Source organism: Anoplopoma fimbria, chromosome 18 (genome assembly GCF_027596085.1).
Source record: "Anoplopoma fimbria isolate UVic2021 breed Golden Eagle Sablefish chromosome 18, Afim_UVic_2022, whole genome shotgun sequence".
Taxonomy (NCBI): Eukaryota; Metazoa; Chordata; class Actinopteri; order Perciformes; family Anoplopomatidae; genus Anoplopoma; species Anoplopoma fimbria.
In genome coordinates this window covers 14,313,810-14,341,216 of record NC_072466.1, presented here as the reverse complement: position 1 = coordinate 14,341,216, position 27,407 = coordinate 14,313,810, and the positions used below count along the sequence as shown (strand labels likewise).

Below are 27,407 nucleotides of genomic sequence, written 5' to 3'. Positions count from 1 at the left end.
GATGAGGTGTCATTCTTTAAGCCAATTACAGGCTGTTGACCTGTAATTTTAAGAAAATGTGTATCTAACTGACATAAAGTGCACATTTTCAGACTGAAAATGAGATCAGATGCAAAGACATTTCCAGGATCTATCATCCGTGGTTTCCTTTGGATTAGATCCTGGAAGATTTGAACCTTTGCGCATGGAAATCCTTCTTCTGTTCAATGTCAGCTAAAATGAATACGCTCGGCTATTTCCTGGCACTGTACAACCAGTAATCAATGTAATATCTCTAAAGCTATTCCTGGTGTGCCTTTAGGTATATGGTAGTACATGAGTCACTATATAGTATCTCATGATGTGTTAACTAGCTATATATCCTGAATAGGGTAGTACTCCATCTGCTCCATCAATTCAAAATCAATCTTTTACCAGTCTAAAGGAGAGTTTTCTTGATAAACTGTGGTCCTAGTTCGATTTTTTTTTTTTATTACAAATGATTCATAACTGCTTCCTGGAATATGCTGCCGCGTTTGATTTGACTGCATAATAACCTGTCTGGGGAGCTTTAAAGCCATAGCACATTTTAAATTACTTCTTATAACCAATTCTGCTTAAAATGATGAAAAAAAAAAAAAGGTTATTGCTGGCTGAACTTGTGGTTTATTGTTTGTCCTGCTGTTATACTGTTTTTGTCTCCGGGTCCTTTTCAGCTATAGCTGCTGTACAATTCATGCTTTGTTTGTATTCATGCTGTACAATAATATTGGGTCTGAGTGACACCTAGTGGGCAGAATTAGAAACTGCACTAAAGGAAACTAGTATTTGGCAGATTAGTGACGTCATATTCGGAAACCCTTCCGCCGTACTTCGGCATTTTTCGTGTTCTGCAGCGTCATCCTCCGACAGGAACCCGAAACAAGACTATTAATAATTTGCTTTATATACCAACAATTAGATAACATGTTTTGAAGAAGCCTACAGCATTTAAATACTATGGTGGACACATTAGTATTTATTAGAATAAATGAAAATCAAACAGTTGCAGCAACATATTTAGCTGATAAGGACATTTCATTTCATTGTGTTTTTAATATGTGATAATGTTCTGGTGGCAGATTTAGAAAATCTGGGGAACATATATGGCATAGGAGGCATTAAACATATAACCCAAAGTCTGATAGACAGCTCACACCCGAGAAAGATATTGCTGCCAATCAGTAAGAGTTATGTCATTCACTTGAAAGAAGAAAAGAAGTTCATCAATTTAATTTAATAATTGACCACAACTATCTGTAAACGATGACTTACTCTATTAAAGGTAAACATATAGAGTTTTTTATATATACTATGGAGTCCTTTGCAGTTGACTTAACCATTTGAACTACTTTTGTCTTTCTTTTCTATATCAACTATGTATTTGAGTTTGACACAAGGTACAAACATTGACAGAGTAACATGAATATTACAGTAACTGTTTAGTTCATAATTGTTATTGTATAACTTTCTGATCATTGTTTTTTTTCGTTTGTATTTTGTTACTATATTTCAAATGAATGACATAAATGCCTCATTTTAATGTTGGGCAATAATCCCCGTGCCTCTGATAATCCCAGAGATGAGAACACATTTGCTTCTCTGTTAATAAAAGCTCTTTGAAAAAGAAAAACAAAGATATTGCTGGGGAGAAAAAAAAAAAAAAGTTCAAGATTATTATTTTATTGATTTTTCAGAATTATCCATTTCACTTGATCATATTGAAAAAAAAAATCATAATTTGAACACTTTGTATTTAATCACGAAACAACAATAAGCTTTTATTAAACAAAAAGCCACCTGTAGGAGTGACCTCACTCCAGTAGGTGGCGGTAATCCTCAAAGAAGCAGCAGCAGAAGAAGAAGAAGAAGAAGAAGAAGACGACGACGTAGAAGAAGAAGAAGAAGAAGAAGGAGGAGGGTGATGATTAGGAGGAGGAGGAGGAGGCGGACCCCCCGACGTTAACGTGCCCCCTCCCTGAATAGCAGAGGCTCCATTTTGTTTGATTTTTGCGGTCACTGTCGACAGCCTGCAACGGAAACACCACAAGGACCACTTCAAATGTACGTGTACAGGTTTAAAAAAAGCAGCATAGCGCCGCCATGCAGTCCTCGTTCTGTTTAAAACCAACGGTAACCTCCGCGTGAGAGTATCGTTGGCCTAAAGCAGCGCGCGGGTCGAAGTGCTAAGAATTCGGTCGCGAGGCCCCGCGGTTGTCAGGCTAGGTTGCTAACGAAAACCTTAATGGCTGATGTTTTTTTCCGAATACGTCACAGATACTTGCCGTTACACCCGTGAGAACACTGTGTTTGACCTGACGTGACCTCTGTTCGCAGATATACTGTCGTCCACGGCCATCAACAATGAGCGGATGTCGTATCTTCATCGGCCGTCTGAGCCCCTCGGCCAGAGAGAAGGACGTGGAGAGGTTCTTTAAAGGATACGGCCGCATCCGAGACATCGACCTCAAGAGAGGGTTCGGCTTTGTGGTGAGTCCGCGAGACCGAAGGGGAATGGAACGCGGCCAGCTCCACGTTCACATAACGTCCAATCATGTTGAGCCATATTGGATGGTTTAACTCCCTCATTTGCATCCATATTCTGCAGGACTACACACACACACACACACACACACACACACACACACACACACACACTTATTGAACTGGTAACCAGATTGGCAGAGTCTTTAATCTGTGTCTCAGTCAAGTCATGTACATTTACATCCTTTGGCTTTTTGTCCTCTTAAAATTGTGGAATAGATCACATTTTCTTTTCACCCTCAAGCTACATTTGATAACCTGTAATGGGAGGACAGGATTGTATGCATTTATATATTTAGACCATTTGCAAGTGACTACCATAGCAAATGGTCTAAATATATAAATGCATATTTCCAAAGGGACTTGACCAGCTGCCTACAGCGGGATAGAATTCAATTAGAATATAAAATAATAGGCATTGTTCTCCTTGCACACACACAATGATATATATAACTGGTTGAAAGGGCACAAAGCTCAGGAAGTGTTGTTGTAAATGTATATTCTGTTTTTTGTAGGAGTTTGACGATCCCAGAGATGCTGAAGATGCCGTTTATGAGCTTGATGGCAAAGAGCTGTGCAATGAAAGGTAGGAATTTGTGGTAAATGCAAAAAAAGAAATATGGAAAAACAGAATTTGTATGAATGCTTGTTCTCCTCTTGCTGTTATTTGTTTTCCACGGTAGTTGGTTTGTTGTTTGAATCGTTTCCTGTTATTTCAGGGTGACCATTGAGCACGCCCGCGTACGTCTGCGTGGCGGCCGTGGCAGAGGAGGTGGCAGTGCAGGAGGACGTTTCCCTGATCGCTATGGCCGGGGCTCCCAGAACAGTCGGAGGTAAAGTTTTCACACCACCAATGGGTTTTGGTAACAACAGGTCACCTGCTCTTTGATGGTAGATGCGTTTTACTGGATGTCATTCACATGAGGAAGGACCATGTGTGCAAGTACGTTCTAATAACTACTAAATCAAGTTTTAAAAAATATATATAAAAGTTTTTACAGCTCGGTTTAGTCAAGTTTAAAAGTATTTGGGTGAAAGGTTGATTATTGAAGTATTGCAGTCTATGTTTATAATTGCTAAGGTCACTGTTTAACTTTAGGTTAACCAGTTTAATTAGGATTTATTAAATGATCTACAGACTGGAAATGTCTGACTTTATATTCATGATGAACCTTTGGTTTCTGTATTTCAAAGAGCCATGACATGAATCAGCCTTGCTGTTGACAAGTAACCAATGAAAGCTCTTATGCTCTGTTCTTCAGTATGTATCTCAGCCCCACAATGTTATTGATTGATCGATTGATTAATTGAGTTATTTTTCACATTTTCAGCCGAAACCCTCCTCCGATGCGCACTGAGAATCGCCTGATCGTAGAGAACTTGTCCTCTCGAGTCAGCTGGCAGGTTAGTAATGAAACCTTTTTATAAACAGCCAGTCTCTACAAGCTGTCACACCACAAATGTTATCACCTCCAATAGTCTGCCTCCAACAATACACACATACAATTGTAGATTTTCCATGTTGCTAAAAAAAATCATAGAATCTCTGGAATCAAATTGATAATTTGCTAAACTTGCTAATATGTTTAATACAGTCAAACTATTATAGATTGTTCTTTAAAAGTGTCCGCTCTATTAAATCTGCATCTCGTGCAGCTATGTAATGAGTCAAAGAGCAGTAACAAAAAGAAAACAATTAATTTGTTCATTTTTTTCAAAATTTTAACCAATTCTTCACCCCTTTATTTGCCAGCCTGACTGTTGTGTCATATGGAAGAGCTCGCTTATGGTGGAGTTACCCCTTCTGGGTCCTTCTGTCTGGGTTGAGCCTGTGGTGTCAGCCAGTCTGTCCTACTCCTAGTTGACGCCTGCTGGTCATGTGAGCGCTCGCTTCACACTAGAGGTGCTGGCGGCCCCTTCGCTCGCTCGCAACGCCCCCTGTCGAAGGCAGGGGGACGACTGGTGTGTGGCTGAGAGAGAGGAAACAGAGAGTTGGCAGAGAGAAAGGAGAGGAAAAGAGCGAGAGTCGATGGTGATGCCGTATTGATCGATGGTTCGTTAATTTGAGGGGCTTCGGTCGATCGATATCCCCCCTCCCTTCCCCCTACTGGTGTTCCCGCACATCGCGAGCGAGAGAGAGAGTGTGAATTCCGCCCAGGTGCCCATGGATAAAATCTGCTGTAATCCCGAGGTTATGGTGGGCTCGGAGAGCCTGCGGCCCACCCCAAGGGGTTTCGCTCTCAGGTAGTAGTTTCCTCTCTTCCACCCTGTTCACTCTCTTTACTGAGGCAGGGTGCCGAGACGGGGCGGTCCCGGCATGGAGCCCTGTGCCCTCCTTGCCAGGGAAAATGGGGCTCTTGGTGCCAAAGGCTGCCCAAGTGGCGCCACTGCAGTTCAGTTCATGCAGATGGTGTTCATGTCTCTGTAGTTGTGATGAGTCCAAGAATCTCAAAGCTTTTGCTAATACTTTTACCTGTCCAGTTATAACAGCACTTGTAAACATTGGTTGATATCTAAATTGGCAAAAATTCTATCTTTAATAAGCTTTTGTATTTATTTTCTATTAAACACACACTGTTAAATGATTAAACAGCCACCGAGGTTTTTGGACTCATCCTGCTTATCGGCAGTAGCCTGTGTAGTCCTCTCAGAAAATCTAACCATCTCTCTTTTTGGGTAAATCAGTCCTGTTATATGTCTCTGGCTGTGCTTGTGTCCTGAGCCTCTCCCGTAAGTTGACTGATGTTTACGTGTGTAGGACCTGAAAGATTTCATGAGACAAGCTGGAGAGGTGACATTTGCAGACGCACACCGGCCCAAGCTCAATGAAGGGTAAGAACATTATCTGTGTTGGCCTTAACCCCTAATGAATATCAGCATGAGTCGTGTGTAGCATATCAAGCTTACATTTGCTATTTGAAGAAAATTGCTATCCAATCTATGCCAAAAAGCATGTACCTAAGATTGTTATTAATACTGTCTGATGTTGTTTTTACAGGGTTGTTGAGTTTGCTTCTGGCAGCGATCTGAAAAACGCCATGGACAAACTGTCTGGAAAGGAAATCAATGGCAGGAAAATCAAGCTCATTGAGGCAGCCAGGAAGAGGTGAGCTGCTTTTCCCTTTCACCCATGATTGGCTGCACACAGACGATGGCCTCCACATTCCATACATTTTTCTTTTTTACTCACAATAACAACACGCTAAGCTAAGAGGTGTGTGAAGATCATGGCTCAAACATGGTTTATTCCAGTAAATAGACTCAATAGAGCTGAAATGAGATAATTTTATTCCACGAGGGAAAAGCAGATGAGAAACAACTTCAACGAGTAAATACAAATAGTAACATTTATTTTAGAAATGAGAGATTATACTTAAGTGGTGTTTAGATTTGATACATTACTATACATTGATGCTATATTCTAATAGTACGAACTCTTTAGCAAAATAAATCGAGTAGTGCAACACGATGTATGTGCTTCATGTTCTGTAAATATACACTTATCTTAATGTCGTTCTTCTCTCTCTCTCTCTTTCCCAGGTCAAGGAGTCGTTCCCGGTCAGAGAGCTCCTCTCGCTCACGGTCCCGTTCTCGTGGTCGCTCTCCGTCTCGCTCCCCCAGACGTTCTCGCAGCCCCGCCCACAAGGCACACAACCGCTCCCGCTCCCGGTCCCCCAGCGGGTCCCCCGTGGGCGGCGCCTCATCCCCGTCCTCTAAATCAAAGGAGCCCCCTAAACGGTCGTCCAAGATGAGCAAGTCTGCCACCCCGCCCTCCCCTCCGCCCGCCCGCAGAACCTCCGTCTCCCGTTCACGCTCTCGTTCACGCTCTCGTTCTCGCTCCCCTTCTACCGACAGCCAGCGCTAAACGCTACGTTTAGTTTTAATGGGAATCAAACAGTAGAAACGACTTGATTCAGCAGGATCTGGAGCTCCCATGACCTCTCGGCACAGAGACAAGAGCTTTCCTCAAGTTTGTTTTTCTTTGTCTGGATTATCATAACAATCCTGAAGCTTTTCACATTTAAAACACCAACACATTTTCAAACAGGAACAATTATATTCATTCATATATTTAATTACAATTATAGGGCGTTTAAAATGTAATATCGTAAACAGAAGACACTTGTTACTTAGTGATGCTGTCTGTGTCCCCCTCATCACCCAAATGTGTGTTTACACCAAATTCATTCATGCATCTAGGCTGCAGGTCCTTTTCTGCTGCACTGTTGTTTTTCTCCCACATGCCCAAGTGAACCAGGGTCTGTAAAGTTAGTAAACCTTACACTTTGAACATTTTAAAAGAGGGAATCTGTATTTTTGAGGCAGTACTAGGACACTTTTGAGAAGTCGTGTGACCACTTTCTTTACTTATTTTTTTATTTTTTTGCGATTCAGTTTCCCGTTTTTGCTCGTCGGTTTGAGAACTTTTAATCAATTTCCACTTTTTTTTTTTTTTTTTGTCCTTGCCTCATTTTTTCCCGTATTCTGACCTACTGTAGCTACGACTGATGTTGTGTGATTTCTAGACCTGAGGATGCCTGCATGTGATTATCTTTTTTTTTTGTTTGATCAACGTTTCGAGTTGTATTATTGGCATTGGAAGTGTCTAGAACATCGTCCCAGCAGTTAAACAGCTGTAACTGTTAATGTGATGGATCCGACTCTTCTTGCCGTTGGCTGTTAACTTTTATTTTCTTGGGAGATGTAAAGCTACTTTGAGGATAAGGTCAACACTTTGAAATGATGCTGCGTAGAGAATGCAGTTTATTCTAGCATTGTACATTTTTTTTCTTTTGGTTTAGGGTTTTGTGTACAGCATTGCTGACTTTTGTTTTACATAAGTGTATAATGTAATTCCAAGAATGCGTGTTGGTACTGTCTGATGTTACTGTGGTTTAAATGAACGTGTAGACAAGAGTTCGAAAAAAAAAAATGCAACATTTTTGTACGTATGGATTTTATTTTCAGTGAAAAATATGGACATTTCTATGATGTAGGAATACGGCGGACTGAATCAATAAAGCAGTTTTAACTAAATCATTGATCTTTGGTTCATCAGTGCTTTTTAATGAAAAATATACAAAGTTAATTTCAGGTTACACATAAATAATCACAATCTCAGAAAGGGACTTGGCTCAAAATGGCCGTCCTGCAGTTATACATAATTTGTTTCTAGTGTCGCAGTAGCCTTTTAGTGAACTGCAGGCTGGAGACGCTTTAGTCACAAAGAGTTCACATTAGTAGAAATAAAATGAAGATGCATCCATCATACAGTCCCCTCAGAGGCCTCTTTTGACTTCTCCTCAGTCATGGCTGGCTGGTACTTCTCTGTAGAACAAGCAGATTAAAAAAAGGAAACTTACTAAATGACGCTTTACACAAATGCAGCTAATTCATATATGTTATAATTGTATCAAACAAATGTCAATAACTGGTAAGATACTGGACTCTGATCTAAACTTTGGTAGATATTTCTTGGATCATTTATCTTACTGCACTTTATGAAGGTAATGTTTTTGATTATAGATAATAGTTTATGGAGGTTGTTTTAATCACAAGGCTGCTTGGGTCCCCCAAATATCTACTTAATCGACTGGCACCAAATGTACAGACGTATGTATGGCTTCCAGAATATTTTAGGCCTGTCACAGTAACAACTTATGTTGAACTATATATTATTCCACAAGTAATTGCAATAAATAGGTTGGACTTTTCATCTAGCACCTTGAATAGGTCAACATTGGTTTTAGACCAAATTCCTGCTAAACTAATGACAAACTCATCTGCCTCACCTGCACTTAGTGGTTCATTCTAATTAACCATGACTGTAGATGTTCTTGTTAGATGAGAATTGTTTACCCCATTTTATTTGGAAATAGCCTGTTAGCTAATATTATACTATGTTTTGTGGTTGACACCTTTTCTGGTATATATTCCTTCCCCCTTAATAGTTGTTTAAGGACAGTACATCCCTTATAACTTCTTATTGATAGAGTTAAAAATATATTTATTAGCTTTAATTCACTTGTATGAGGATAAGCAGTTATTTTCCTAACTTAATTTATTGTTCTATATAACTATATTCCTCTACTGAGTATGTTTCTACATCAACTGCACCAGTGTTATTCACTCAGGTGAATGACATCTATGACGTCTATAGGGTGTTATTTTTTCAACCAATAAATAATTTAGTCCAAGGTGCCAAGGTGTAAGACAAGAAAAAATACATATCATAATTTCTCAGAACTCAAGGTTACAATTGCTTGATGTAACAGACCAACTGATCAAAACCCAAATATTCTCTATTTACATTGTTTATAAAAGATAAATCAGCAAATCTTCACATCGGAGATGCTGAAACCAGAATATAGATGGCATTTTTGCTTCAGATATAACTTTGAATGAAATAAAACCACACAGTTATGTTAGTGTTTGTGTGGTCCTCACATTAACTCCTTTAAACAAACCCGTCAAAAATCAATGTTGGGTCTCACCTTTCTCTTTGAACGTGAATCTTAGGTGTAACCTGAACAGCACGATGAGCACCGCCGCCTCCATCAGCTGTAAGGACAGGTAGACTATGGGGAACAGGAACAGAGGGCCGACCAGCTCCGGGGGAAAGGCCAGCTTCAGGATGGTGGAGCACAGCTGGATGTTCTGACAGCCTGTTTCCATAGCGACGGTCCTCCTCTCCCTGATTCATAAGTCACGGATACATAAAAAGGAAGGCTCTTTATTCTCTGACCTGGTTAACACTACCCATCCCACAATATATTTTAACCCAAATGACTCACGATTGGTTGAGTCCGAAGAGCCAGGAGATGATGTATCCAAAGGCGTAGCCTATGAGGGGCATGAGAGCGCTGATGGCAATGAGGGGAGGAGACAGCACCGTCAGGATTGAACCTCCGATCGCAAAGCTGGAAATGATGCCGATACCCAGCACAGCAATCATCATGAAAGTGATGCCCACCTGAGAACAGCAGGACAGGAAACTAATTAGATTTATTTGCCTTTTATTTGGTTTATATTACTATCAAAGAATAAGTCTGGGTTTTTTCTATGTTATTCTGAGGTCAGTTAGGCTAAGACATCCAAAGCTATTGGAAACACTGTGTGACATGTTCCTTTATTACCATGAACCTGAGCACTGTCGTTTATTTAACAAAAACTCCAAACGTGTATTTATTTGCCACTGAAAATAGTCCCAAAAAATGCACTGTTCAAAATGAGTAAAATTAGCTAAATACTACAGCTGTTTAAAGAAATTACTGAGCCTTTATTGAAAACAAAATGGTACATTTATTACCTGTTTTTAAGATGTATATCTTTAGTACTTGCCAATGGGCTTGTGACTGAGTGCCACAGACATTATATCTGACCAACACTCGACCTAAAGATATTCATTCATTTACAGTGAGATAAATGCGAACATCAGCAAATCCCTAGTTTTTTGATTGTTAAATGACTAAAACAATAAATGAATCATGGAAACCGTAGCTTATTATTATTATTTGTATATATATATTATTACCTTTGTGATGGTCTTGGCGTACTGCGGCCTGTAGTAGTTGATGAGGATGCCGATGCCGCAGGGTACGAGGATCATGACCAGCGATATGATGATTTCAACGTAGGGCACGGAGTTCTGCAGGTTGAAGCCCTGACAGTAGAGGAAGAGCAGCAGAGGCATCATGCCTAAAGCCAGGACCGTGGAGCAGGACGTCATCACAATGCTGAGGGGAAACACACAGGGGTGATAACTTTCTTAATCTCAGCATTGTTGCAAACATAACTCTGTGGCTGGTGACGGGGACGGCAGGTAAACAACTGCTACTGGGACGGAATTGATCCTCAAACAGAATTTGTGTTATGTCCATCACTGGATGATCACATGGACAACAATGAAAAAACTGGTCCAGCACAACGTATTGTATAACAGTAAGACTGCCAGGAAATGTGGTATGAATCTTTGTGGCCCCCAGTGGATGATTCCTTATTATTTTGGTGAACCTTGACCTTTTGTTTAGGCCCATTGCAACAAAGTGCTGCAGGAATGAGTCCTAAAACCTGGAAATGAGTCAGCACTTTTGCAGTTAAGGTTCCCTCGTCCTGCAGTCAATGGGTTTTTTCGAACATGTTTTTGTTTAGATTCCTGAAATAAGGTCTGAGGTTGACACAGGTTTAAGAGATCAAAATACGTCTCTAAATACCCTCGTAAATTTGAAGCTTTGTCTGACAAATCACTAGATGCTTACAACTACGCTGTCTGTAGTCATGTACAGAACGTCACATACATGAAATAGACTTAATGCTTTGAGCTTATTGAGTTTTCGAATGGCTGCTACAAGTATTTTTCATTAGTCCAATGGTAGACAACACATTTATTGGTTGCACCAGTGTTTGCACCTTAAGAAATTATCGGTCATACTTTACATTTTTTGTCATTTGTTTTTGTATGTTGTTAGATATGTGAGGTGTGCACATTAAAGCCTCCAGGGTGTGCATGTGAGGCTTTTGCAAGGTTTACAAAGTTTATTGTCTTGTAGCTGCTCAACAACATGCTGTTGAGAAATGCTCTACAACCTTATGTTGATTCTGATTTGTATGTGAGCATTTGTGGTGACTGATAAGTTGAACCCTCATTCACTGTCAGCAGACATTTATCATTGTTTGCAGGAATCTGTTTGATCAATGTTGTTTTAATCATTAGTGCCTTCATTAATGCCTCAATCCGTCCAGTCAGAACAGCTGTAAGCCAGATGAGATCCTCACAGATCAGGTATCAGAGCAGGGATTTCCTGAACAACATGCTTCGTCCCCTATGAATAATGTGTCTGTCTGGGGTGAATGGCCCAGCGGTTGAAAGTAAAGGGGTTTGCCATCACCTTATTGTGATTATATAATAATATGATATTTATGATCAGACTGGTGATGTCCTGCAGGTCATTTAACTCTAATAATGACAGGAAACGTGCCACTCGTTATTAAATCTCAGGACGTGCTCTGATTGGCAAAGCATCGTCTATTGCAGCTACATGAAACCAGGCACTTAACTTAACTTAACTTACTCATTAAATCAGTCATTTTGCATCAGGAGTACTTTTACTTTTGTCATTTTACGTTTATTTTGATTGAATATTTTTACACTGGTATTGCTACTTTTTACTTTACTACTTGATGTTCTACTGAGCTCACAAAAGGTTCTGGAGCCACCAACGTCACTTCAGTTTATATTTTTGGAGCATATTTGTGGGTCAGAACATTAATGTTACACCAAACAGGTTGTTAGTGTGTACCTGAGGTTCATGTCTCCCTTCAGAGCCAGAGTCAGGAGGTTGGAGAGGTTTCCTCCAGGACAGCAGCCACAGATCAGAATCACCACCGCCGTCATTTCCTCCAGCTGGAACGCCTACAGAGTGAAACGATATCATGATTGTAGGTCTGACTTTGATGCCCATGTCAACATGTTACTGATAAAACAATGTGTAAAAGTGATGCCTGTGCCTGGGTTTTATGCAGGGTCTTACTGATATATGATAAGTATGATAAGTAACTTGGACTAATCTGGACTAATACTTTATCCTTGACATGTCCTCTATAAGAACCAAAATTATTATTTTATCCCTTGAAACTTTGAATCCTGTTCATCAATAGTTTTATAATAACAATGATAATCTGTATCATCATCATTATTTGTATTATTGTTTTACTTCTCCTTTGTCCTCACATCTGCCGACAAAAAGGAGATTTGCCCCTTCCTCACTGAGGAGACGGCGCAGGTGCTCATCCAGGCTCTGGTCATCTCCCGCCTGGACTACTGCAACTCACTACTTGCTGGAGCCCCGGCGTCGGCCGTCAGACCTCTGGAGCTTGTCCAGAAAGCTGCAGCACGTCTGGTGTTCAATCGCCCCAAGTTCTCCCACACAACTTCCCTTCTCCGTTCTCTACACTGGCTCCCTGTAAGAGCTCGCATCCAGTTTAAGACTCTGGTGCTAGCCTACAGGGCAGTGAAAGGAACAGCTCCTTCCTATCTCCAGGCCTTGGTCAAGCCCTACACCCCCGCCCGACCACTTCGCTCTGCTGCCTCGGGGCGATTGGTTGCCCCGTCGCTCAGAGGTCCCTGCGGCCGATCCACCCGGTCACAGCTTTTTTCTGTCCTGGCCCCTCAGTGGTGGAATGAACTCCCCACTGACGTCAGGACAGCAGAGTCGCTGCCCATCTTTAGGCGCAGGCTGAAAACTCACCTCTTCAAGAAGTACTACCCGGAGCCTTCCTCGTAGCACTTATTGTATTCATATTAGTTGTTGCACTCACTGTATTCGTATCAGTTCGCTGCACTTATTGAACTTATCCTATTCGTAGTAGTTTGTAGCACTTATTATATTCGGATTGTCTGTTGCAATTATTGTTCTCGTAGTAATTTGCCTCTGCACTATACTGTTGCTCTGGTTTATGCTTTTAGATGCTTGTTTAAGAAAGGAGATGCACTTATGACTTCTGGTGACTAGTAGTTCTCTTGAATACCTATGTTGAATACACTTCCTGTAAGTCGCTTTGGATAAAAGCGTCTGATGACTGTAATGTAATGTAATGTAATGCACTACCTGAAGCAATGTTTCCTAAACATTAGAGCCCCAACTAATAAATATTGATAGATTAATTTACAATGAAAATAAATATTTTCATTGTAAGTTAATCTATCAATATTTAATCAGATATTCATTTAGTCCACAAAATGTCCAGATAAGAACCATCACCATTTTTCCAGTGCCTAAAGTGACATATTGTTTTGTTTAACCATCAAACCTAAACATATTCACTTTACGATAATATAAAACAATAAAACAGAGTGAGAGGACAAGTCTGCATTGAGAGGCTGGACAAACAATTTATGAAATACCAAAATGATCATTAAAATAAATTAAAAGAAAGAAAGAAACATTACTAGACAAGGTGAATACACACATCATAACCATATGCCATTCAAAGTGTGAAGATATATCAGAAGAAATATATTTTACGGAATTAATACTGTTTAAATCAAAGTTATAAGGTGCAGGCATGTAGACTGCAGGAGGCATCGCACACTTCCGGTATTATAAAATAAAGTCTAAGGAATACCAACCTTAGCTAGGCAAAATGCTGTAAGAGGCATGACCCCATACTGTGCCAGCACTGCTATGGCCACCCCTTTAGGTTTCACTATGTGTCTCTGGAAAGATGGAAAAATATGTTTTAGCACAGAAATCTCAACATGATGGTGAAGCCTGTTTATAAACCTTATAAATACAGATGAATATCTATAAACAGATGACCCCACCTTGATCTTGGACACCTCCATGGTGCATCCCAGTGAAACCATGGTGATGAAAACGGCGATTATCAGAAGCAGGTTGATGGTTTTATCCATCAACGGCGACACGATGGCCGTCAGAACAGAGCTTGTGTTAGCAGCCGTCATGTTGAACAAACCTGGATCAGAGAAGAGATCCCATGTGTAGTCCAGGGAGTCTTCCATGTTGGAGCAGCTTGTGAGTTGTAATCTTAAAACACAATGTGTTGGACAGAAAGTTACACAGAGACATAATAGATCAGGGTGTTAAAGAGAAAACCACACATTGAAAAATTACTGAGGACACACTACAGGCATGATAACGTGTGTAAACATTTTTTTTTTTTTACAGTTTTTAATGTTATAAGTTAATTTTCAGTCGCACTTTCTATGGAGCCCATTTCTATAATGCATTATAAACATACCCAAGAGGCGAGTGAGTGCTTATAACTATGATTATACAGTGCTATAAGCAGATTATAACACATTATATTCAATGCATTATAGATCTGGATGTCATAGAAAGTGCCGCCAAATCTGTTAAACCATTCTTCTTAAACTTTCAACCATTATGTGGCCATTTAGATAAGAAGTAAAGCAACATGCTCACTGTCCTCCACATAAATATTGAGATTCTGAGGTCAGATACTTTGATTGATTCATTAAATAACTCCTTATTCTCTGTGGGCTCATTGTGTCTGAACAAGCATAAAGGTCACTGCTTTGTTGATAAGCAGTGCTTTTCATCAGTGTGAGTATAATCTTTCAGTTCAATGCAAACATTATATGACTGTTTATATGCACCTGAGGACCTTTTACCTAATATGTCTTGTCGTTCAGCTGTAGTCTGAAACATTTTAGCTCACACGGATGCCTTCTGGGCTCTGTAATGCACCAGGTACCTTTCAGCGGTTGATGGAGCGGATTTTGTGGAATCAGAGGTTCCAGTCGCTGCTCATATATCTGGATGTCGTGTTTTCCTCTACCATCGAGCAGCACCTTGAGCGCCTCAATTTGGTGTTGTCCCAGCTAGGGCAGTTTAACCTCAAGGTAAAGTTAAGCAAGTGCTCATTCTTTCAGTCAGAAGTTACTTATCTGGGACATGTCATATCAGCTGCCAGAGTGGTTACTGATTCAGAGAAGATTCGGGCGGTTGCAGAGTGGCATCGACCACAGAGTTCTGCGAAGTTGAAGTCCTTTTTGGGTTTTGCAAGCTTCTATAGGAGGTTTGTGAGAAACTTTGCTAAGTTGGCAGCCCCCCTCCATGCTTTGTCCGTACAGCTGTCAGCTAAAGGGGGGAGGAAACCCTCCCCAGTCCAGTTTTTGGCCAGTTTTTGGATGCCACCTGTGAAGATGCTTTTGAATCATTGAAACAAAAGTTGATATCTGCTCCAGTGTTGGAGTATGCTGATTTTAGCAAGCCCTTCTTCCTGGAGATTGATGCTAGCCACCAAGGGTTGGGCGCTGTTCTGTCACAAGAGGGTGACAGAACAGCGTAAGTCGCGGCGTCAGGCCACCTGAGCCTAATATGCAAAACAATAGCGCAATGAAATTAGAGCTGCTGGGGTTGAAGTGGGCTGTTACAGATACATTTAAAGATTATCTGATTGGGAACAAGTTTACAGTGTTCACTGATGACAATCCATTGAGCCATTTGAACACAGCAAAGCTTGGCGCTGTAGAACAGCGATGGGTGTCTGAACTTGCTCAGTTTGACTTCCAGCTCGTCTACAGTCCAGGTCGGCATAATGCGGGGGCAGATGCTCTCTCCAGGCAACATGCGGAGCAGAAGAGGACACAGGGGGGAATGGTTGCACAGAGTTTCCAGGACACATGTAACGTTCTGTCCAAACCCCATCAGATGGTTCTGTGTCAGGAGACAAGTGTCGGCCCACAGGAAGCTTCTATGTGTTGCACACTCGGACAAAAAGGGACTTCCAGGCGTGCATAAGTTTTTAAATAATAGTTTTACTGAAAGTACAGAAACACATTCACTTCAGCGCTGACTGCACCCTGCAGGTGGCTTTGGTCATCTCACGCAAGCATCACGTTGCTCTCTCTTTTCTTCACCCGAAGGACCCCCCAAGCTGCCCGAAGCGCCAGCATGAGCTCCACTCACTGCAACCCAACATTAACCCATTAATCACTAGTTGCCATGCAGGTGAACACATGCCAGGTGATGACCAACAAATCAATCAGCAAACAAAAGCAAAAATAATAAATACATCAGAATATGGGGGTGTCATGTCCAACATTACTGTGGGCCCCACACTCTCCCCTCCAAAATGAATGTCAACCCGACATTACAGATTTCCCAGAGTACTTGTGTCTTCAACTGGTGAGTTATGGCAGTAAGCTCTATGGGAGTCAGTCTTTCGAGGTACTTCTGCATAACAACAGTCTTTGACGTGACGTCCATCTCCCTCTTTATGTCACGTGTTAGCAGCAGACACCACTGGCCAGGTGATATCTGATGTGCTATACCGCTACTCATGCGGCTATGTATCCTGGACTGAAAGGTTTTGACCTTATTTCTACCCCATAACCAACCACACAGACCCACATTCAATACTGTATGTGTCACATATGTCCAAGTATTATTCTTTGTGTAAGTGATCTGAGTTCTGGTACTCTCTTTGTTGAAACTTATGGACTAAGGTACTCTGATGCATTAACCTCCCCCTTTTCAAACTCTAGGTGAAACACTCTGAACTATTGGCTCCCGTTAAACTATCACAGCCAATAAACTAAACATGTAACTACGAACTGGTGTCTTTTTACTTTTAGCAGTAACTTTACTTGTGTCTGTTTGTGACTGATGGTTGACCTAATCTGTCGTATGTGAGTGTTTTTGGTGGATTTCTTTGTCGAAAAGGATATTTTCTGGTTGAAGCTGATGGCGACTCCGGATCCCTCTCGTCTGCTTCATCAGATGACGACACCTGTCCAGAGTTGACCTCATCTGTTCCATCAGAGAACTCCTCTTGCTCAGCTCCCTCTGTTTCTCTGTGCTCCACCTCTGGTTCCATCCTGCCTTCATCCTCTTCTGAACACTCATCTGTCTTGCTGTCTTGCTCCAGTTCTCTGACAGCTGACTGTGGTTGGAATTCCTCTGCCTCTGTTCTTAGCTGGCTCCTAACCTGTTCAAGTGGTTCCGCCGGCTGTGTGGTGATGAATCTCCAGGTACCTTCATCCTCTGAACTACTGTCATGGTCTCTGTCCTTAGGCCTCTGCTGCCTTTTCATACCCGTTTTTGACTTCCTCTTTTCCAATTTCTTTCCTTCCTGTTTATCCTCTTCCACCGGCAGAAAGTCACAGGGCAGTAACAAGTTTCTGTGCAGTACTCGGGTCTTTCCTGGGCCTCTTTCAGGCTGTACAACATAGACAGGACTGTCCTTGTGTTTCCTCTCAGTGATCACATGGATTCTCTCCTCCCTAGAACAGAGATGTCATTACACCTATCTCTTCCTCCCAGATGAGGCCACTGTCCTGAAATGACATACTCTCTCACCTTGCCAATGACTGGATCATCCTCTTGTGCTTTCTTCAGGTTTTCAATGGAGATCTCTGCCACTGGAGATGTTACTCGCTCCCTTTCTACGTCCTTGCATGCTGCAGTGATGGTGACTGGACACATCCAGGGCTCATGCTCGTGGGATTCCAATTGCAGTGCTTGTGTGACAGTTGCTATCACCTCAGGCTCCATTTCCTGTGTGCATGTGTGGATGTACTGCTCCATGTCAAGCGGCATACGCGACAAGCCGTCAGCGTCTCCATTTGCTTTTCCAGGCCGATATTTGATTGAGAACCTAAAGTCCGCTAGTTCTGCAATCCACCTGTGTGTTGTGGCGTTCAGCTTTGCTGATGTCAAGACGTAGGTTAATGGATTATTGTCAGTGTAGACAACGAATGAAGGTGCATAGTACAAGTACTCCCTAAACCTTGCACAGATTGCCCACTTCATGGCCAAAAACTCTAACTTTCCAGAGTGGAGGTGGTAGTTAGTTTCTGGAGCAGTTAGTGTTCTTGACCCATAACCAATGACAACCAGCTTGCCTTGCTGCCTCTGGTACAATACAGCACCAAGCCCCTCCTGAGATGCATCACAGTGCAACACAAAAGGCTTCTCAAAGTCTGGGTAACCTAAGAGTGGTGGACGAAGCAGGTGCTCTAGAAGCTGGCAGAGCACTTCCTGATGTTGTCCTGTCCAAGTGATAGGCTGGCTTGAGGGTAGCTGGTCTGACTTCTTATGTTTCCCCTTGCTCCTATTTGCATTTGGTCTCTGAACTCCGCCACCTGGCGTCTTTTCAGTGGACAGCAGACTGTACAGCGGCTTGGCTATGCGTGAAAAGTTTGGGATGTATGGGCGGTAATAGGACAGAAATCCTACCATTTTCCTCAAGTCACCTACGGTCTCAGGTGTTCGGTCTTTAAGTGCCTGTACTGGTGCTATTTCTGCTGGATCCATACAATAGCCATCTTTTGACACAATCTTCCCTAAGAATCTCACTTTGTCTTTAAATACTTCACATTTCTTAGCTGTCAGTTTTACTCCATGTGCTTGATAACGACGCAGCACCTCTCTCAAATCTCGAAGATGGTCCTCGAAGGATTTGCTGTGGATCAGATTGTCATCCAAGTATGGCTGAGATGTTTCATCCCTGAGACCAGCAAGGCATTCCTCCATACTGCGCTGAAATTCTGCTGGAGCCGAGGACAGGCCGAAGGGGATCCTTACCCACTCATATAAGCCCCAAGGTGTAATAAAGGCTGTAAGCGGTCGGCTACTTTCCTCCAGGAAACCCTGATGGTAAGCCTTGCCCTGGTCCAGCACAGAGAACCATGCACTCCCACTCAGGCTGTTTAGCATGTCTTGCACTCGGGGGATGGGGTGACGGTCAGGAATGGATTTTTGGTTCAGCTCCCTGTAATCCACACACAGACGCAAACTCCCATCCTTCTTACGCACACAGACTATTGGTGAAGAGTATGGGGACCGGGATTTTTGAATCCATCCTCTATTCAGCAGGTCCTCTAAGTACTCCTTTACCTCCTTGTGAAGCGGTTTGGGTACAGAGATGTAGGTGCGCCTTACAGGAGTTGTATCACTCAGTCTGATTTTCAACTGCAATGATGGGATACATCCTACATCATTCCCGTCCTTTGAAAATGCAGCACATTCTTCCAGTAACAATTGTCTCACTTTTTCCTGCTGGTCTTCAGTCAGGTGATCTACTGACACTGGAGGGTCCCATAAATCCTGTTTGACTGTGTCCTCCTGTCTGTGATGTTCTTGGTGATTTTCAGGATTGTTGGCTGTTTTGGCTGTGTAATCACTAGCATGAGCGGTGTTTTCACTAGCGCTAGCTGGTCTTACATCCACTGGATATATAGCTTTGACTTGTTGCAGCTGTCCCAGCACTGTGCGAGGGTGAGAGTAATGTCATGGTTGCTTTCATTAGTGACAGGGATAGCCACTCTAGACCAATTTCCCTTCTGCAGGCAGATGGCAGTGTCAGTAACATTCAACCCCTCTGGCCACTTTGGGATCTCCTCAGGTTCAAAAAGGACTTCCTGTTTTGTGGAGAGGGGACCTGTCCTAACACAACATTTCACCTCTCTGGTCTGGCCTGCTGGAATCACTGTCTTTAGCCTCCCGACTTTCACCACTCCTTCCCTGTCATTCCGGTCACGGCTCTGCACTAGATGGATCAACACGTCTGCTTTTTTACAGTCTATGGAGAAAGCTTCTTTTACTACATCAGGTGTAATTTCTGGATGCTGCTCCATTCCACTCATGACCAGATGCTCAATCACATTGTAGCCAATAATCGGTGGGTCTGCTACTCCTGGCTCGTTAGAAACAAGCACTGGCACAAGTAGCTCTGGCTGTGGACCTTTACTTGATGCCAACTTGAACTTCAGCTCCACCCAGCCAGCAAAAGGTATAGGTGTTTGATTTGCTGCCTTGCCCACGAGGGTCTGGTCGTCATCCAGGAGTTCACTCATGCTCCGTAGCCGGATATGTGGGAGACAGCACTTTCTCCAATTTTCGTTGATAATTGTGACCTGTGAACCTGTGTCCCACAATGCATGTGTTGCTACTCCCTCAAAGAAACAGTCCACCATGCACTTTTTCCCAATAAGGGCCTTTAGCTTGGCTTGGCGATGTAATGAAAGATGGCTTGCATAAGTAGCACCAACCGTCCGTTCAGTCTTCCCACTTTCCTCCAGCTCCGCCTCCAGCTGCCTGATTCGGTCACACAGAAGCTCGTGCACTTTCTCATCTGGGTCAGTTTGACCTAGAGCTAAGCATTCTGGAGGTGCAACTGTTTGGATGGTCACATTCAAGCCGTCAGATTTCCTTTGTGCTCTAAAGCCTCTTGAAAGGTGCCCTGTCTGACCACACTTAAAGCAGTGTTCACACTGATCACCCTTCCCCTGCTCCTGACACACTCTACACCCTCTCTTAGTACTCACTCTTACTTGGCGTCCGGGCCCTTGGATGTTAGTTATGCTTTTCTTAATTTCTGCCATTTCTTCTCTCAGCAACCTGACTGTTTCATAAAGCTCTGAGTCTCTTGAACCGGTGACAGCAGGTGCTCTGTGACTCTTGGGTTTTACAACTTCTGCTGAATGCTCCTGAACCCCAATTTTGGCTTTGGCTGCATCCTGTTGCTGCTAACTGATCTGCATTTCTGTCTGTAGTTCATTCACTTTTGTTATTTTGTTGCTAATGTTCCTCCTTTGTTTAGACTGTCTCTCCGATTCTACACTAGCTGCTTCGTTCATCCTGTCAATGAGTATTTCATCTGTTACACCGTGTTCATCAAGATATGGCTTAAGCTGGAACTTAATGTGGTCGCTTAACAACCCAGTGCTTACTGACCTCAAGAATTTCTTCTGGATTAGCTCAGGACTGTATTGTTCATCTGACTCTCCCTCTCTTGAAGCAAGCAAAAGCCTTTCTTTCAACTCAATGGCTCTAAAGAGGAAGTTTTGAGGTGACTCACGGCTCTCTTGTGTGATTTTTAATAACCTGTGATATAGGTCTGTAGAGCTGTCCTCTTTAAAGTGCCCCTTTAAAATAGCTTTCAACTGTGGCAAGGTGAGATCACTTTTAATCTCAAGCATATCTCGAATACTCAAACCTGGGCTGATTGACTTGATCACAGCTTCCATGACTTCAGCCTCACTGTGTCCTTTATTCAGGCCTCTCTCAATCTGGTGCATCAGGTTTGTGTATGAGAGTCTGTCCTTCTGTCCCTTTTCCCCAATCTGGCCACAGATCTTGAATTCTCTCCTGATTGTCACTTCCGGGGGTCTGTTCACAGGTGTAAATAGCACATTTGGCGAAGCTGGAGCTTGCCTTGAAGATGCAATGCTCACTCTTTCACTCAGTCTCTTCACCTCATCCTGCAGAACTTGACTATTTAGCTGGAGCTGTGAGTATTTTTCAGCTAAACTAACTTCTTCAGTTGTTTTCTGGCTGTCTTGTGCTGTACTTTCTGTATTTCCTTCATTTTCAGTGTTTCCAGTATTGTCTGCTATTTGCTCAACTGTTTCCAACATTGTCCTTAGGAAATGCATTGCAATTTCCTCATCTTCATCATTAATGACATTGTCCATAGATTCTATTAGTTTGATCTTGTTATGACATTTCCACTTGGGATTTTAGCTCCATGGCATACCTCTTTGAGCTGGTTCAGTTGCAACCACCACAGTCTCTGAGACACCGGCCGTTTCTCAATAAGTGAACTTCTCTGTACTTGTGTCCTCGTGAACTTGTGAAACGTCATCTAGCGCGGCCCAAGTACTGTTCCAATACACAAGTTCGCATTCAGCCAAGTACGGTCCAGATACCCGGATGTGTCGGAAGCCTCTCCTCAGTGCAAGACATATGAAAGCCCGCTTAGAGTTTGCCAAAAAACACATGGAGGACTCCCAAATTATGAGAAATAAGATTCTCTCGCTCATCCGCCCATTATATCGAGGATGCATCGGAGTAGACTTGTGTGGACTTTGGACAGCCAAGTATCCCAGAATGCATTTCACCAGCAAACAAGAGACGACAGTAGCGGAGACGGCTCACAACTGTCAGTTATAACTGTCTAAATACTGCTGTTGTTGTGTAACGGAATTTAGTTTTAACATTTTTTTAAGCGAGAATGTAGTTGTTAAGACTTAAAATATGCGGTCAATTTATCAAGATAGAGCCTGTTTGAAAAAAGCGCCGACGTTTGTCGGAGATATGAGAGGTCCAGAGAGAGACGGAAAGAGACCAGAGATCCTCCTTGAGAGGAGACCGGGCGGTGGTGAGCTCATGCAGGAGACCCGGTGGTGCTCATGCAGACAGCAGCCTGATCTCGGCTAGGCTCCTCCAGATGTGCCGCTGGCTCCGGTGTCTCTGTGGTTGTGGTTGCAGATGTAACACAAAACATATACATATTAATATTTTAATATTTTCTAAATGAAAATGAAAAAAGGCAGGGTTGTGTTTTATATCATATTTCGTTTTATTGTCAAGGCAGGGTTTGTTTTTTATATCATATTTCGTTTTATTGTCAATATATATGACTGAAGATAACCGGAGTAGGCGGGACCGACGAGCTGAGTTGGTGACGTCGTGACGTTGGTGACGTCATCAAGTTCGCTGCTGTTCCAATTGCAAAATGACCGTACTGCGTCCTCCCGTCCTCGGGAGTTTGTACTCCCGAGTCGAACTATCCAAGTATGAACTTGCAAGTTTGCAAGTCCATACTTGACCATACTTGGTATTGAGAAACGGCCACGGTCTCTGCCAGCTCCTCAACATCCATGCTCTCTGACGTAGCCGCGCCAAAGTGGCTGCGCTCGAACGTCGTCATCAAATCCCGGTTCCTGTCACACTGAGCCCGACGTTAATTATCCCAGCGGTGCCTCCAATATTTGTTGCACACTCGGACAAAAAGGGACTTCCAGGCGTGCATAAGTTTTTAAATAATAGTTTTACTGAAAGTACAGAAACACATTCACTTCAGCGCTGACTGCACCCTGCAGGTGGCTTTGGTCATCTCACGCAAGCATCACGTTGCTCTCTTTTCACCCGAAGGACCCCCAAGCTGCCCGAAGCGCCAGCATGAGCTCCACTCACTGCAACCCAACATTAACCCATTAATCACTAGTTGCCATGCAGGTGAACACATGCCAGGTGATGACCAACAAATCAATCAGCAAACAAAAGCAAAAATAATAAATACATCAGAATATGGGGGTGTCATGTCCAACATTACTGTGGGCCCCACACAAGTGCTCATTCTTTCAGTCAGAAGTTACTTATCTGGGACATGTCATATCAGCTGCCAGAGTGGTTACTGATTCAGAGAAGATTCGGGCGGTTGCAGAGTGGCATCGACCACAGAGTTCTGCGAAGTTGAAGTCCTTTTTGGGTTTTGCAAGCTTCTATAGGAGGTTTGTGAGAAACTTTGCTAAGTTGGCAGCCCCCCTCCATGCTTTGTCCGTACAGCTGTCAGCTAAAGGGGGGAGGAAACCCTCCCCAGTCCAGTTTTTGGATGCCACCTGTGAAGATGCTTTTGAATCATTGAAACAAAAGTTGATATCTGCTCCAGTGTTGGAGTATGCTGATTTTAGCAAGCCCTTCTTCCTGGAGATTGATGCTAGCCACCAAGGGTTGGGCGCTGTTCTGTCACAAGAGGGTGACAGAACAGCGTAAGTCGCGGCGTCAGGCCACCTGAGCCTAATATGCAAAACAATAGCGCAATGAAATTAGAGCTGCTGGGGTTGAAGTGGGCTGTTACAGATACATTTAAAGATTATCTGATTGGGAACAAGTTTACAGTGTTCACTGATGACAATCCATTGAGCCATTTGAACACAGCAAAGCTTGGCGCTGTAGAACAGCGATGGGTGTCTGAACTTGCTCAGTTTGACTTCCAGCTCGTCTACAGTCCAGGTCGGCATAATGCGGGGGCAGATGCTCTCTCCAGGCAACATGCGGAGCAGAAGAGGACACAGGGGGGAATGGTTGCACAGAGTTTCCAGGACACATGTAACGTTCTGTCCAAACCCCATCAGATGGTTCTGTGTCAGGAGACAAGTGTCGGCCCACAGGAAGCTTCTATGTCTAGCTTTCCCACTTTTGACAGGTCTTCTTTGGCTAGCCTGCAGCAGGTAGATCCTGTAATATCATCTTTCCGAAAATACTGGTTGGACGAGAGGTTGCAGGAATGTGACAGGACAATTGGACTCTTGAGGCAGTGGGGAAAGATTGTGAGCTGGAGGGGGTGCTGTACCGGATGCTGTGTGATCAGAAGGAAGGACAGATTAAGCAGCTTCTGTTGCCAGTGGTATTACATAGAGAGGCGCTTGCTCGCATGCACACAGACCATGGGCACCAAGGTGTTGAAAGAACATTCAAGTTGATTCGAAGTAGGTGCTATTGGCCGGGAATGTTTGCAGACATTGAGGCTTTTTGTAGGACCTGTGAACGTTGTATTGTCTCTAAAGCACCACAGCCAAGGGTGCGATACGTTGGGACATGGTCGGGCTGGGACGTTGCATTTGACGAAGTTGAGTACGCCGTATGTCGATGTTGCCGTCGGGAGTGAAGGTGACGGAAGTGACTGGCCGAGAGCAACCGCGGACGTCTTCGCTTTATTTTGCTCAATGTCTAGGAGGCATCTTGCCTGGACGTGGTGGATGCAGCTGCAAGGTACATGTTCATATTTCAGTGGTTTGCATTATGCATATTTTGTATGTTAAAGAAAGTATGTAAGAAAATGAAATATGTAATTTGGTATTTGTATTGTAGAGCACCTGGGCAGTTGCGGACAACATTGGATGGGGAAATCCAATTAAGTGTTGCTATATTGCTGTACAACCGGTGGGTTCTTTTGGAGAATATTTTCGGTGCTTGTTTTCTGTTTCTTTGGGAGGAGTACTACTTTAAGTGATTAAGAATGTTTCATTCTGTTTCTTTTACAGTATATGAGACGCTGCCTTGGTGGTTTATTTATTTTCTTTGGTTTTGATTTAATTATTGCCTACCCTCGGTTGTTGTGAGCCAACACACACAGTAAATGCCCTGGCACTTAATTTGTGAGTTCCTCCTGTGCTAGGCTAATCATTCATGTTAATTATGAGATGCATGACTGGAAGTGTGCTGGATACCACCCAAACTGATTAATGAATGTTTTGCACAATATTAAAGATTTATATTTTTCCTACGTTGCTTCCTGCGTGTGTCATGACCATGGCCATGTCTCTGTTTATTCCTTGTGTTTCATGTGTTTTCCCTTGTTTGGTTATCTCTGTGTGTGTGTCTCTGAGGTGGGTGTGTCACCCCTCCCACTCTCTCACCACACTCTTCCCTCACTCACCTAATCACCTCATCAGCACAAGCATACTCACCTGCTCCAAGCCACACACCTGCCTTCTATCTACTCATCAACTCTGCAGTATTTAAACACCAGTCTCACACACACTCACTGCCAGATCGTACTCCGCATTATGCCAGACCTTCCAGCGTTATCCCCCGGACTGATTTCCCGTTGCCGACCCTGCCTGCCTGTCTGGACTTACCTGCCTTGCCTGTGCCCCGGTCAACGACTCAGCCTTCTGTCCCCGACCCCGAGTTTAACCTCCGCTTCCTCTGATTTCTGTCTGCCTGATCCCCTGCCTGTTTCCCTCTGTGAGTCTTATCCTGCCTGTCTGTATGCTGAGTTATCTGCTTTAAATAAAGCGCCAGAACTGTATCCGTCTCCTGGTCGTTCTGCTTTTTGGGTCCACACCACATTCCGTAACAGCGTGTGCATCACTTAACAGCGTCCAAACCTGTTCTCTGTGCCTTTGGGGGGGCTACACTATCACTTTAATGAAGCAGCTGTAGCAGAAAACACAACGTATGTTTGTTTATACAATTTATTCTTTTTCAGCACATACTGACTTCGCCTGCACTCACCAGCTTCCAAACATGCAAAGAAAAAGCAGCACTTTACTTTATCCTCTATAAGCAGTTAACAAACATTTAACAAACCGCCTATAACACACTATGATCTAGTTTCACACAGATATAAGTGTCCTTTTAAGGAAAGTATTTGTCAGCAATTATAACTTTTTGTTAATATGCTACTTTCCAACCCAAATTACATATTTCTGCAGCAAATCACTTAAATCTGGGTAATCTGTTCGCAAAAAAGCACACAATGTTTGCTTTCTTCAAACCTCACTCTCCAAAACACACACACATATGAAAAAATAACCCCACAGCTTCATAAATATGTAGACTGCTTACTGTCTTCTCAGCTGTACTGAAGGTGAGAATTGCACACCTGGTCTTGGAGGTCAGTTTGAACAAAATAGAAGAAAACATATCCAAGGGGATTCAACAGAAACAAACACTTATCCCCTGACTGAAGTGTAAAACTGACAGATTTAAATTTCATATATTGTGTTGTTACCTGTTGGGCCAGATGTTCCTCTACTCTTCTCTACTGCTCTCTCTGAAACAAAATCCCCTCATTCTGTGTTTGCACTTTCTTTTCTTTCAGTCACAAATGACACATGGAGGCTACCGGTTGTACAGAGGTGCCATCTAGTGCAGCTGTTGACTTCTGCAGCCTGATCATTACATGAGGGAGGTTTACAGGATTCACTCCTCAGATCTGATGTAGCTGAATTGTATAAAAGCAGAATAAAACATAGAACTTGACAAATATGTTTGCTTTTAGGAAAACAAAAGGTGTCTTGTATTGTAGGACACAATGTGACGCAATTACAAACAACGTAATGTTTTTTTTAAATATATATTCAATATATTGTTGATCTTGTCACAAAATGTATTTGTTTGTTTCAGTGAATTTATAGCATATATTTACAATATTTTTATAATTGTGGACTTTACATAATTCTCTCTAGTGAAACTTTGTTTGTAAGAAGTCTGCATTGTGGAAATCTCTGAGAAAATCCAGTGAACGTTTACCAAAACTCTCGAGCAGCGTCAACATTTACAGTCAGGTCCATAAATATTTGGACATTGACACAATTTTCATCATTTTGGCTCTGTACACAACCACAATGGATTTGAAATGAAACAATCAAGATGTGCTTTGAGTGCAGACTTTCAGCTTCAATTTGAGGGTATTTACATCCAAATCAGGTGAATGGTGTAGGAATTACAAGACATTCTATACTAGGTCCCTCCGTTCTGAAGGGACCAAAAATAATTGGACAATTGGCTGATCAGCTGTTCCATGGCCAGGTGTGTGTTACTCCCTCATTATTTAATTAACAAGGAGCAGATAAAAGGTCTAGAGTTCATTTCAAGTGTGGGATTTGCATTTGGAATCTGTTGCTGTCAATTCTCAATATGAAGTCCAAAGAGCTGTCGCTATCAGTGAAGCAAGCCATCATTAGGCTGAAGAATCAAAACAAACCCATCAGAGAGATAGCAAAAACATTAGGTGTGGCCAAATCCACTGTTTGGTACATTCTTAAAAAGAAAGAAAGCACT

General features: G+C 42.7%; 2 protein-coding genes across 3 annotated transcripts; one reads left to right on the top strand and one right to left on the bottom strand.

Moving 5' to 3' along the window:
* The first annotated feature begins 1,861 nt into the window (after positions 1–1,861).
* Positions 1,862–7,591, top strand: srsf5b (serine and arginine rich splicing factor 5b). 2 transcript variants are annotated; one of them, XM_054617958.1, is made up of 8 exons: positions 1,885–2,082; positions 2,356–2,508; positions 3,078–3,148; positions 3,282–3,395; positions 3,894–3,966; positions 5,321–5,394; positions 5,561–5,668; positions 6,103–7,591. In XM_054617958.1, the coding sequence occupies exons 2-8, from the start codon at positions 2,383–2,385 to the stop codon at positions 6,425–6,427; spliced, it is 891 nt and encodes a 296-aa protein (XP_054473933.1). In that variant the 5' UTR covers positions 1,885–2,082; positions 2,356–2,382; the 3' UTR covers positions 6,428–7,591. The 2 variants fall into 2 exon arrangements, with proteins under 2 accessions (XP_054473934.1, XP_054473933.1); XM_054617959.1 differs by lacking the exons at positions 5,561–5,668; positions 6,103–7,591 and having other exon boundaries at positions 1,862–2,082; positions 4,316–5,333.
* Positions 6,998–26,396, bottom strand: LOC129106743 (hepatic sodium/bile acid cotransporter-like). The gene is made up of 8 exons (XM_054617957.1): positions 26,356–26,396; positions 13,886–14,108; positions 13,691–13,777; positions 11,862–11,974; positions 10,097–10,298; positions 9,357–9,535; positions 9,057–9,256; positions 6,998–7,890 (listed from the first exon to the last, which is right to left on the bottom strand). Exons 2-8 carry the CDS (start codon positions 14,081–14,083, stop codon positions 7,829–7,831), a joined length of 1,041 nt encoding a protein of 346 aa, XP_054473932.1. The 5' UTR covers positions 14,084–14,108; positions 26,356–26,396; the 3' UTR covers positions 6,998–7,828.
* Positions 26,397–27,407: the final 1,011 nt, after the last annotated feature.

What these genes read in the sequence shown, in the direction of transcription:
- srsf5b (XM_054617958.1), top strand. Translation starts at nt 2,383, where the DNA reads ATGAGCGGATGTCGTATCTTCATCGGCCGTCTGAGCCCCTCGGCCAGA. An exon ending in AGAGAGGGTTCGGCTTTGTG is followed by an intron (nt 2,509 to 3,077) that starts GTGAGTCCGCGA and finishes TGTTTTTTGTAG; the next exon opens with GAGTTTGACGATCCCAGAGA. An exon ending in AAAGAGCTGTGCAATGAAAG is followed by an intron (nt 3,149 to 3,281) that starts GTAGGAATTTGT and finishes CTGTTATTTCAG; the next exon opens with GGTGACCATTGAGCACGCCC.
- LOC129106743 (XM_054617957.1), bottom strand. Translation starts at nt 14,083, where the DNA reads ATGGAAGACTCCCTGGACTACACATGGGATCTCTTCTCTGATCCAGGT. An exon ending in CTCTTCGGACTCAACCAATC is followed by an intron (nt 9,257 to 9,356) that starts GTGAGTCATTTG and finishes CTTATGAATCAG; the next exon opens with GGAGAGGAGGACCGTCGCTA. An exon ending in ATTCACGTTCAAAGAGAAAG is followed by an intron (nt 7,891 to 9,056) that starts GTGAGACCCAAC and finishes CTTGTTCTACAG; the next exon opens with AGAAGTACCAGCCAGCCATG.